General features: G+C 58.3%; 1 protein-coding gene across 2 annotated transcripts; it reads right to left on the reverse strand.

The window, feature by feature from the left end:
• Nucleotides 1-5,632: 5,632 nt before the first annotated feature.
• On the reverse strand, nt 5,633-10,977 carry UNC119 (unc-119 lipid binding chaperone). Of its 2 annotated transcripts, none has more exons than XM_089317212.1 (5): nt 10,881-10,977; nt 7,309-7,422; nt 6,751-6,853; nt 6,459-6,631; nt 5,633-6,211 (listed from the first exon to the last, which is right to left on the reverse strand). In XM_089317212.1, exons 2-5 carry the CDS (start codon nt 7,355-7,357, stop codon nt 6,099-6,101), a joined length of 438 nt encoding a protein of 145 aa, XP_089173338.1. In that variant the 5' UTR covers nt 7,358-7,422; nt 10,881-10,977; the 3' UTR covers nt 5,633-6,098. The 2 variants fall into 2 exon arrangements, with proteins under 2 accessions (XP_089173338.1, XP_051681884.2); XM_051825924.3 differs by having other exon boundaries at nt 10,667-10,964.
• Between the last annotated feature and the right edge of the window lie 238 nt (nt 10,978-11,215).

An 11,215-nucleotide genomic window follows, 5' to 3' on the forward strand; every position in this document is an offset into this window, starting at 1 on the left:
GGAGCCAGGTACTTATCCTGGTCTCCCATGGGGTGCAGGGCCCAAGCACCTGGGCCATCCTCCACTGCACTCCCTGGCCACAGCAGAGAGCTGGCCTGGAAGAGGGGCAACCGGGACAGAATCCGGCACCCCAACCGGGACTAGAACCCGGTGTGCCGGTGCCACAAGGCGGAGGAGTAGCCTAGTGAGCCGCGGTGCCGGCCCCAAATAAGTCTTAAAAAAAAAAAAAGCAAGTGTATCTAAAGCACATTGATGAAGCTCAGGTCTGAGCATCCACAGGTGGGGCTTCTGCTTAGAAAGTTCTTCTGGGGGCCCAACCTGGGGGGTCATCAACATCCCCCTGCTAGGACCCCAGCCCACACCAGCACCCTCCCCTCCCAGACTCTAAGGTTGGGTCCAAGGCTAGAGGACTTGGGTGTGGCAGGGTGAGGGGGAACGTGGGCAGCTGGTGCACATTAGCGCCATGAGCAAGATCCAGCTGCCCCAGCCCAGCCCTGGCTGTCAAGGAAGGGAATGAAGGTTCTCCGCTGTCTCACATGGCGTCGCACCCCGGTTCTGCCCAACCCTGGCCTGTGTCTCGAGCCCAGGCCCCCTCCAGGATGGAGCAAGTGTTTCATGGGAGAACTTTACTGGAACCCCTATGCTGGCCCTGGACACTGGGAGCTCAGACAAGCCTACCTGGGAACCTCCAGGCGATTAGCAGAGGACACCTGCTCCAGGGAGCCCACAGGCTGTCTCGTGGGCCCACTCGGCACCCCTGTGAGAGAGCTGAACCCCAGCGCGAGGAAGACGGGTGGCAAACAGATGAGACTTTGGATCTAGTTTGTTGGTTGGTGACCCACTGGCCCTCAGACTTAAAATGTAGCATCTGCACCACCTGACACCAGTCTCCGCTCCTGTTCCAATGCTGCCCTCTGCTGGCCACCCAGATGTTTCACCACGCTGCAGAGCGAGCAACAACCTGTCCTGTCCCGTCTCCACAGAAGCAGGATCTGCAAGCTCCCTGTTCTGTTTGGAGAAATGAATTGTTATGCTCAGGGATTCTATTTTATTTATTTATTTATTTATTGACAGGCAGAGTGGACAGTGAGAGAAAGAGACAGAGAGAAAGGTCTTCCTTTTGCCGTTGGTTCACCCTCCAATGGCCACCGCGGCCGGCGCACCGCGCTGATCCGATGGCAGGAGCCAGGTGCTTCTCCTGGTCTCCCATGGGGTGCAGGGCCCAAGCACTTGGGCCATCCTCCACTGCCTTCCCGGGCCACAGCAGAGAGGTGGCCTGAAAGAGGGGCAACCGGGACAGAATCCGGCGCCCCAACCGGGACTAGAACCCGGTGTGCCGGCGCCGCAAGGCAGAGGATTAGCCTAGTGCCAGCGCCGGCCTTGCTCAGGGATTCTAAATGTGGGGGTAAAACTGGTTCAACTTCACAGACTCATGGGGCCAACATCGTGGGGCAGCGGGTTAAGCCACCGCCTGAGAGGCTGACATCTCACAAGGGTGCTGATTGAGTCCCAGCTGCTCCACTTCTGATCCAGCTCCATACTAACACACCTGGGAAAGTCCTTGGATGGCCCAAGGACTCACTTGGGAGACCTGGATGGAGTTCAGGATCCTGGCTTCAACCAGCCCCAGCTGTTGGAGCCATTTGGGGAGTGAACTAACAGATGGAAGACTCTGTGTGTGTGTGTGTGTGTGTGTGTGTGTGTGTGTGTGTGTGTGTGTGTAACTCTGCTTTTTCAAACAAATACATCTTAAGGGAAAAAAATCATGGTTCAAGAACTTGGATAAAAATAGTGACATCTTCATTTTCACTGACCTCTTGTTGGCATTCCTGTGATTATGGAAATCAGCAACACAAGTCTCAGCAGTCCCTGTGATTTGTCATGAGAAGTAGATATTTTCACACCATAGGTATTGCAGAGTACACACACACACACAGAGATGCCTACATAGTCATTAGTACAAAAAATACGTAGGAATGCATGTGCAGGTATTTAGCTTAGCAGTTGATAGCCACATCCCACATTGGAATAGCTGGAGTTCCTGGCTCCAGGTTCCTTCTATGGCAGACCCTGGAAGGCAGTGGTGATGGTGCAAGTACCTGGGCCCCCACCACTCATGAAGGACACCTGGGTTGAGCTCTAGGCTCCTGGTTTCAACCCCAGCTGTTGCAGGTATTTGAGGAGCTAACCAATGATGAGAGTTCTCTCTCTGAAATAAATTTTAGCAAGTATATAGGATGACAATGTATTTTATGCTCTTAAAAAGCATTTATTATCCACAGGTTTTAGCAGATTGACAACAAAAGGGTCAGTGGTACATAAAATAGAAAGCACCCTTGCTTTAGTTATCAGAGGTAGGGAAATGGTGGGTGACACCTAGGAGAGGGGCCAGGCAAGGGGGGGAGGCTGTGGAGGCTCAGGACAGCTGCTTTTACCAACTAGAAGGGAAGCACCTCAAAATTCTAACACCTGGGCTGGGAGTCATGAGACAGCAGGCTAAGTGCCTGCAACACTGGGACCCCATATCAGAGCACCGACTGCTTTCCCTCCCGTCCAGTCTGGGAAAGCAGCAGATGATAGCCCAAGTGCTAGGTCCCTGGCACCCACATGGGAATCCAGAATGGAGTCCCTGGTTCTTGGCTTTGGCCTGGCCCAGCCCCAGCTGTTGCGGCCATCTGGGGAGTGAACCAGCAGACGGAAGGGCTCTCTCCTCCCTTTCTCTGTCATTGCCTTTCAAATAAGTAAATACTTTTTGTTTTTTAAGTTCTAACACCTGGTTTGGCAGTGCCAATGTGCACCCTGCAGGCAGCCCCGAGGGCATGGGCTGTCGGCTTCCTTGTGGTATTTGGGCTTTCCCGTGTGCACCAGGATCCTCATGAGCCTCTAAGAAGTCAGAGTGAAAACAGCTAGTGGAGCCACCGCCTGAGGTGCCGGTTCGGGTCCCAGCTGCTCTACTTCCAAACCAGCTCTCTGCTGTGTCTTAGGAGGGCAGTGCAGGATGGCCTGGGTCCTTGGGTTCCTGCTCCCATGTGGGGGACACTGAAGTTCCTGGCTCCTGGATCTGGACTGGCGCACCTCCAGCTGTTGCAGCTATCTGGGGAGTGAACTGGCAGATGGGGGACCTTTCTCGTGCACGTGCACTCTCTCTGTAACTCTGCCTTTCAAATAAATAAATAAATCTTAAAAAAAAAAAAAAAGAAAAAGAAGAACAACTGGCCCACTTAAGGGGAGCCTGAGTTACAGCTCCAGCAAGGACAACAGCTCACCAGCATCAGAGCCAGGACTTGCCCCACCTCCATCGATCTTTCTCCTCCAGTACTGTCCAGGGAGCCTGTCGGGAACCCAGTGCAGCAAGTGGCACCCTGAGCAGCGAGTGAGACCAGTGCCCGAGGCGTGCAGACCAGTGTAGACCCTCAGCCCAGTCCAGTGGGGCAGCTCAGTGAGGTGGGGGAGGGTGTTCTTCCTCACTAGAGCGCCCCTGCGGACTTGCAACCCGTGAACCGCGGCAGCCGCCACGAAAGCGCGGCTGCAGCCTCGTCTGCGGGCTAACCCCCCAACACGTTCTTACGGCAACTGACCATTGCTGGCCCCCCGCTTCTTGGTGAAATTCTTCCTTCCTGTAGCTTCTCACACAGCCTCCTCCTAGGCAGGCTTCTGCTCCCCTGTCACCGTCATTGGCTCCTCTCCTGCTCTGTTCTCTCATCCAGAACCCTCAGTTGGGGGGGTGCTCTTTGCAGGGTTTAGGGGAGTCCTAGAAACTGCAGGCCACTTGGCATTCCTGGCCCCTGCTCTCTGAAGGCCTGAAGTGCCAGCTGAAGACCCCATCGTCTCAGCCACCGCCTCCAGCAGTCTCCTTCCCCTCTGGGTCTCAGGGACCAAGCTTCTTGTCTTCTGGTCATTTCCTCCAGGACACCTCTGCCACGCCACAGCAGGTCCCACCCTGAACTCCTCAGGTCCCGCCTGGATTCCTGAGCCCAGCGTCTACACCTCAAGCATCCTGAATCCCAGGCATTAAGCCCCACTCTTTCCTTCTCCAACCCCACAGGCAATCAGCCACCACTCCCAGGGTTTCACTGAAGATCTCAACCAGTGGGTGGGTGTTGTGGCACAGTGGGTTAAGCCTCTGTATGCGACACCCGCATCCCACATCAGAGAGCCTAGAATCAAGTCCCACCTTGGCTTCCAATCCAGCTTCCTGCTGATGCACACGCTGGGAGGCCGTAAATGACAGCTCAAGTACTTGGGTCCCTTCCACCCATGGGGGAGACCCCGAGTGAGTGCCAGGCTCCTGGTTTTGGCCTGGTCCAGCCCTGGCTGTTGTGGGCCTTTGGGGAGTGAACCAGGGGATGGAAGATCTCTGTCCATTTCAAATATATTAAAGACCCGACTAGATCACTAAGTACAGCAACAACAAAAATCTCAACTTCCCCTGTTTCAGAATTGGGATGCTGACCCAATTCAAGTTCCCTTCAACACTCACCCAAATCCTGCAAGCACCCCCCGCCCTTCACACACACACACACTGCCCTGTCTCTAGCATGGTAGCGCATGGGGCCAGGCTGCCTGGATTCAAACTCTGCCCCTGCCCATTAGCAGCTGGGCAACACCAGCTGGCCAAGTTAACCTCTCTGGGCCTACCTTTCCTTTCTCAAACATGACCTAGGCACGTGTAAAGCTCCCAGCTGGGTCTGCATTCCCAGCTCTTAGCTATTTCAGTTAGTCTCAATCTTTCCAGCAGCCAGAGACCATCTGACCAAGTTGTTCCTACCTAATCCTCCTGGGGCTTCCCCACCTGGCTCAGAGGCTCCACGGATCTGTCACACTCACTCCTGCTGAAACACACCTGACAAATCTTGCCTCCAAGCCTCAGTGTGCAAATGCTGTCTCCCTGCCTCTTCCTGTCCTGGGCTTACGAGCGCCTTCTCCCACAATACCCAGGCCAGCTTGTTCCAGGGACAGGCTTTTTGCCCTGTGTCCCACTCATTTTAGAACCCAGGTCAGTAGAGATCCCGGCCCCCAGCGAGAGCTCCCCAGAACCAGCTGAACTCCAGCCCTTCTGAGGTCCCCAGAGGGCATGCGGCACCAGGGGCCTCCAAAGGGGGCCTGAACCCCAAAGTGAGCTCTCTGCTTACCTCATGCCCCTCTCCTCTGGCTCTGGGACAGGAGAAGAGGCTGAAAGCAGTGTTAGGGGCAGGGTTGGCCAGGCTAGGGAGCTCCCCAACACAGCAGAGGGCAGAGATGGCGGCAGGCCCAGCTGAGCCCTGTAGCCTTCTCCAGTGAAGACTCACGGAGGTCGGGGGGCGAGGCGGGGGCAGGGCGTCTCCCCACACCTTCTCCCATGCTGCCGCTGGGGGCCTTTGCTCTCCACTCAGCTGCCAGGACTGGCTGGTTCCAGGCCAGTGCTTCCCCTCCCGCAGCCAGTCTCCATCATCACAGGAGAAACCCTTGGTGGCTCCACCAGACTTAAAACATTGCTTCTAGATGGATTCTGGATGCTAAGGGTGGTGTCCGGGCGAAGAGGCTCAGAGGGCACGAGGACTGGGGTCACAGGGCACTAGGAGGTGGGAGATTTTCACTACTTTGGGACAGCACTGCTTGCCCCCACCCCCCACGCAGATGGCCCAAACCAGGGAACAGAAAAGGAGAAAGTTTATTGAAAACTATGTACAGTTGGTCCAGCTCCTACCATAGGCTGCAATGGGGGCCAGTCCCCCCCTACGCCTGAGGCAGTGTCTCAGCCGCCAATGGGGCCAGATCCCAACTGTGGATCTGTGTCTGTGAACTTTCGACTCTAAATGGCCTGATGGTGGTGGGCAGGCAATAAGGAATGGATCCTGCCCTGACCTAGTCACAGCCTGGGGAGGGAAACCTATCCTGAAACTGCCTGGAAGTCCTGGCTGCTCCTCTCCCAAGAGGCCTTCCTGCCACCCCACCCCACACGCTTGAGGGGCGTGGCTGGCAGACAGCAGGTACCCTTCCTCCCGACTCGGACTCCACGGCCGGGGATCCGCGAACACTCCCCAGGCAGAACACCTGGAGTAGGGAGGTGAGGGTTGGGGAGGTCCCGGCTCAGGGTCCAGAGCCTGCTGCGGCTGGGGTCAGGGGTTCCCGCTGTAGGAATAGTCTGCTTTGTTGTGCATCACCAGCCGGTCATCCACGAAGTAGAAGCTGTCAGACTGTGTCTCGTACGGGTGACGGATCATCTCGCTGACTGCAAGAGAGGCCCAGCCAGGCAAGGGCAAAGGTCAGGAGCTGGAGCAGGGCCCCTGCAGGACAGGGGCACCTGAGTTCCCAGCCACTTTGCCCATTTCTCTACAGGTGACGTGGGAACGGTGCCTGATCCAGAAGACTTGGGGGCGGGGCTGGAGAGGAGGGAGGGAGGGGGTCAGACCCACCAGGACCCCTTGCACCCCAGCCTGGTCTCTGTTCGCACCCCCCCACACTCCCTGCCCACGCACTCAGCTCTTCAGAGAGCGGGGGGAAGTCGTAGATGTGCTCGCAGGTGTTCTTGCTGCTGGGGATGCAGAAGCCGAAGTGGAAGTCAAAGCTTTTGAGCAGCTGGTTGCGGAAGTAGTGCCTCTCGATCATGCGGAAGTTGTTGACGGGCTTCTCTCCCACCGTGAACTCCACCCTGAAGCAGGAGGAGGGGCAGGGCTCAGTGTGGCCGGCAAGCCAGCCAACTGGCTGGCAGGAAGGGCTCCCTCCCACCCTTCCCCTCACCCGCTGCTGCACCCCAGCCCAGAGACTCACGTGGCTCCCACCTGCCTCAGGCGGAGAAAGGCAGGGGTGAACTGGTAGCGGACAAAGCGCCCAGCATTGGGGTCCAGATCCCGCCGGTTGATGGGCAACCGCTCTGCAAGGTACCCCAGCTGGGGCTCAGTGGGTGTCAGGCTGAGGCCCTTGCCCACCCAAGGTTCCTCCCCATGGCTCCATTGGTCTGAATTTTTGACAACTCCCCAGAAGATTCTAGTACATGTGGAGGGTTAGAACCATTGGTCAAATGATGATACCACTTGCGGGTTCTAGGTCAGATTTCAAATGAGGTTCTGTGGACTGCAGGGTGCAGCCGCCTGCAGTTCCCAAAAAGGCCTGCAGAGGGCAGGCTGGCAGGGATTGAAGGGGCAAGACGTCCAAGTCCAGAAACGTATGGCAAGGAAAACAGGCCCGGCTGCCTGCAAATCCTGGACGATCCTGGCATCCGAGCCTCAACTCTACTCCGACTCCTTTGAAGCCCAAGAAGTCGCTGGGCAGAGCTCTCTGCAGTGCCTGCCTGCCTCCCCCTCTTAGCAGCCCACCTGGCCTGCTCACCTGAGGCTGGGGGCTTCTTGATTTCAAAGAGGACAGTGCCTGAGTCCATGTCCCGAATCTTGAACCTGACGAAGTCGATCTTGTAGATATTCTCCTCGGGGGAGCACAGGTAGTCTAGGGGAGACAGGCAGCTGAGCAACCAATGGGTCCCCAAAGCCCTGCTGCCAGTTTGTGGGTGCCTGGATTAGCTACCTCTTTCTCCTGGAAGAGACAGAACTCTGCCTCGGAGACCTAAGCTGGAAGAAGAGCCCCATCCTACTGGCCTCAGCGGATCAGGGACAGTCAGGGCCCTTCCCCCACTCTCCCCTCCACCCTGGAGTTGAGGGTCCAGATCTCAGCCTCAGCTCTGCCAGGCTGGCTGGATGCCTTTGTGCCAAATGGGCCCAGTCCAGTGGGAGCCCCTGGTCCAAGAGGGAAGACACAGCCCCACCTTCGGGAACTCCACTCTAAAAGGGGCGACACAGCCCTGTCCATGGCCACCTCTGGCACCACCACATCCAGATATGTCAGGCAAGGATGGTTGTGATTTGACTTTCACTGACAATGGGGGGTGCCAAGGCAGGTACAAAACCCTTTCTCTGTTCTTCTTCTCTCCCAGCCCCCCTTCTCTTCCGATAAGCGGCTTATCCAAGCCCAGCTCTCTTAAGCAGCTTAGCCAAAGCTCTGCTGACTCAAGCCCAGAGCCTAGGATACTGGGGGAAAGGGAGCCAACTTTGCTCCCATCCCCTGTTGCTCTCCAAACAGGAGGAAGTCTTAGCAAACAGAGGGAAGACCCTGAGACGTCACCCATCCACCCATCTGAGCCCCTTGCCACAGGGAAAGCACCCCCAGACCCCACAGAGGACAGGAGAGTCTAGGCCAGGAAGAGGGTGTGGGTGAGGTTAAGGGGAACCAGGAACAGAGACAGGCCCTGCTTGAGGAAGCTCAGGAACATACAGGGCCTGATCTAACCCTCACTGCTCTTGCTGACCAACTGCAGGTGCTCAGGGGGCCGATGAACAGGAAGGAGCAGAGCGGTGCAGGGGGGCTCCCATGCTGCCATCCCGTACAGCACCACACCCTCCCCTGGTGGCCCCGAGAGGCCTGCAAACTACCCTCCAGGCCCCTGGGTCACCTCCTATTCCTCTAGGGCAGGAAGAGGAAGGGAACACAGTCATTCTCTCTTCCCCAGGTCTGCCTCTTCTCCTTGCCTGGGGTAACCCCCTCCAGGAAGCCCCCTGGCAGCCATTTGGGACCATGGGGCCCAGCACTGCCCCATGGTGGGGAAAGGAGGGGGAATGGGCGTGGGTAACTCTTACCTCCATGCTGATTTTCATAGAAAGTAAGCACTAGTCCCAAGGTATACAAGGGTACTTCAAAAGGCCATGGGAAAATGGAATCAAATGTTTACTTGGGTGCACTGGAAGTCTGACATCCATGCACAGCGACTCCATCATACTTATTTCCATGAACTCCATGGGGAGCCCTCATGGAGAGACGGTGCAGGCCACAGGGAAGGGAGGTGGCAGAGCTGGGAGTGGGATCCTGGGAGCCAATTCCCAGCTCCCCAGGAAGCCCTCTCTTCCCTCATCTTCCACCTCTCCGGGCCTCTCCACTTGCTCGAGAGCAACCTCTGGCAGCCTGGCCCCAGTCTCTTCTACTGCAGACTCGACCTGCCAACCCCTCTGTTGCAGAGGAAGCGTGGAACAGGGGCTGCTCCCTCCCTCTGCCAGGGGAGGATGCAGCCCGGGGCCCAGGGTCACGATGGCCTAGGGCTCGGAACACAACTGTTCCCTTCCCCTCAGCCACAAATAGCTCCCTAAGCTGGATTCAGGGCCTGGTAATCCTGGAACAGCAAACCTCAGACCTGTGTGATTAGGGTCAGAAGAGACCATCCCAGGGCTGCAGGGTGGAGAGACCGGCACGTAGCTCCTGATCAGCACAGGGAGGGCTCCAGTGAACACCTGCCCGCTGCACTGCCCACGGATGCCCCTTCTCTCGGGGCTGTGACATTTCCTCCAAATTAGGAGACACATGGGAGTACCTGCGCTGGAAGCCTCCTATGGTTACAAAACAAACCCCAGAAGTTGCCCGGGCCTCAGGTCGGCCTGACCTCCGATTTTCTATAAGGGAGTCTGTCCCAGAGCTAAGCTGGAACTGGGTGCTGTTGCTGCAAACCGCAGCCCAATCATCACCAGCATCAGCCTGCTCCAGCCCTCTCCCACCTTCAATACCCACAGGAACGAGAGCTCCACGCGCTGGGGGCCCAGACAAGAATGCCCGCTGCTTAGCTCAGAGGGAGCGGGGTCCCCAGGGAGCCAGAGGCATGCTCAGGCCTGCCACCAGGGTCCCTCCACAGCCCTGCAGCTCCTGCAGCTCAGGGCTCACGTCCACTCCAGTGCCTGCCTCCCATCCCCACACAGAGGCCCCAGAGCTGCTCACAAAGGGGGCCAGGCCGGGCTGCTGCTGAACGATCCCATGTGGAGGGCCATGGTCTCTGCAAGGCTGAGCCGTGGCCTCTGCCAGGAGGCGTCCTGGCCCTTGTCCTCTGCCTAGAGTGGCCCTCTCCCCTGCCCTGCATGCCCAGTTGTCTGCCTCCCAGAAGCCAGGGGCAGCCCTGAGGGGCCCTCAACGCATGGATAAAGGAGCCCTATTTATAGTGCAAGCAGAGCTCAGATTCAGACGGCTCTTTATTTTCAGAGCAACCTGATGAAGTCGGTGTCAGTATCCCCAATTTACAGATGAAGAAACATGCTCAGGGAAGTGTAGCTACTTGTCCAAGGTCACCCAGTCAATTACACTCAGAAACTCCTACCCACGGTGGAAGGGATCAGAGAGGACAGGCTTGGGGGGCATTAACCCGCTCCCATGACAGGGCCCACAGCCAGCGCAATGACGCTTCCTGCTCGTTCCCTCCTGGGGATGAAGATGGGATGGGGGCACCAATGCTCAGGGAGACCCGAGGGTCTTGTGGGCTCAGGAACAGCCTCCCCCTGGCCCCCAGCGTGGGCGGACACCCTGCACGTGACCCCCCTCATTGGTGCGGACGGGCCTCCCAGCCCCAAGACTCCCTGTTGCAGATGCTGCCCCACCTCCACCAAAAAAAGCGACAGACTCTCAAAGGGGAAGAAATGGGTTAGAAATAAACCTCCAGAGAAAAGAGGGGGAGCGTACCGAGAGATCAAGGGAAGGGGAACCCAGAGATCTCAGGCTTGCAGGCAGAAGGGAGAGGAGTAGAGTAGGGGACACAGGCGAGGGGCCTGGTGGGGGAGGGGAGGCGAGAAAGGGGGCGGGGGCCGGGGCTCAGCGCGCCTTGCAGGCCCCCTCCCGGCTCGCTCTCCCTCCCGCCCGCGGGCGGCGCTCCCTCGCCGGCGCTCACCGCCCGTGATCCGCTGCAGCCCCAGCACGTCCTCCGGCCCGATGGGCTGCTTCCTCTGCAGCGGCCCCGGCCTGGGCCCCGGGCCTGCCTCTGGCTCCGACTCGGACCCGGATTCGGATTCAGCCCGCGGATCCAGCGTGGGCTCCAGGCTCGGGCCCGAGGACCCCGGAGCGGGCTCCGCCCCCGTCCCGGCCCCGCCGCCGCCCTTCTTCACCTTCATGGCCTCGCGGGGCCGCAGCTCGCCTGCTGCCGCCGCCGCCGCTGCCTGCGCTGGCTGGAGCCAGGGGAAGGGGGAGCGTCCGCAGCCCCGCCCCCGGCCGGGGCCCCAGGTACCGCCCCGCCCCCAGGGCGGGCCCGGTGGGGCCACGCCCACCAGGGCTGGACGACCTAGGGCGGACGGGGGCTGCCCTGGATTTTGTTCATTTTTGAGTACTTTTTCAGAAGTATTGGAGGTCCTAAGTGCTCTTACCTGCTGTGTCCCAGTCTTTCTGCCCTTCTGGCGAGTTCCAGTCCCAGGGCCTTCGCCTGGGATCCTTTTCCACTGCTGCT

The sequence above is a fragment of the Oryctolagus cuniculus genome, chromosome 17 (assembly GCF_051225735.1).
Source record: "Oryctolagus cuniculus isolate XC-2025 breed Fujian yellow rabbit chromosome 17, ASM5122573v1, whole genome shotgun sequence".
Lineage (NCBI taxonomy): Eukaryota > Metazoa > Chordata > Mammalia > Lagomorpha > Leporidae > Oryctolagus > Oryctolagus cuniculus.

Excerpts from the sequence above, each read along its gene's own strand:
- UNC119 (XM_051825924.3), bottom strand. The coding sequence starts at position 10,886 with ATGAAGGTGAAGAAGGGCGGCGGCGGGGCCGGGACGGGGGCGGAGCCC. Across the intron at positions 7,423-10,666 it reads GCTGCAGCGGATCACGGGCG|ACTACCTGTGCTCCCCCGAG; the intron begins GTGAGCGCCGGC and ends TGTCTCCCCTAG. Across the intron at positions 6,632-6,750 it reads CTGAGGCAGGTGGGAGCCAC|GGTGGAGTTCACGGTGGGAG; the intron begins GTGAGTCTCTGG and ends CTCCTGCTTCAG.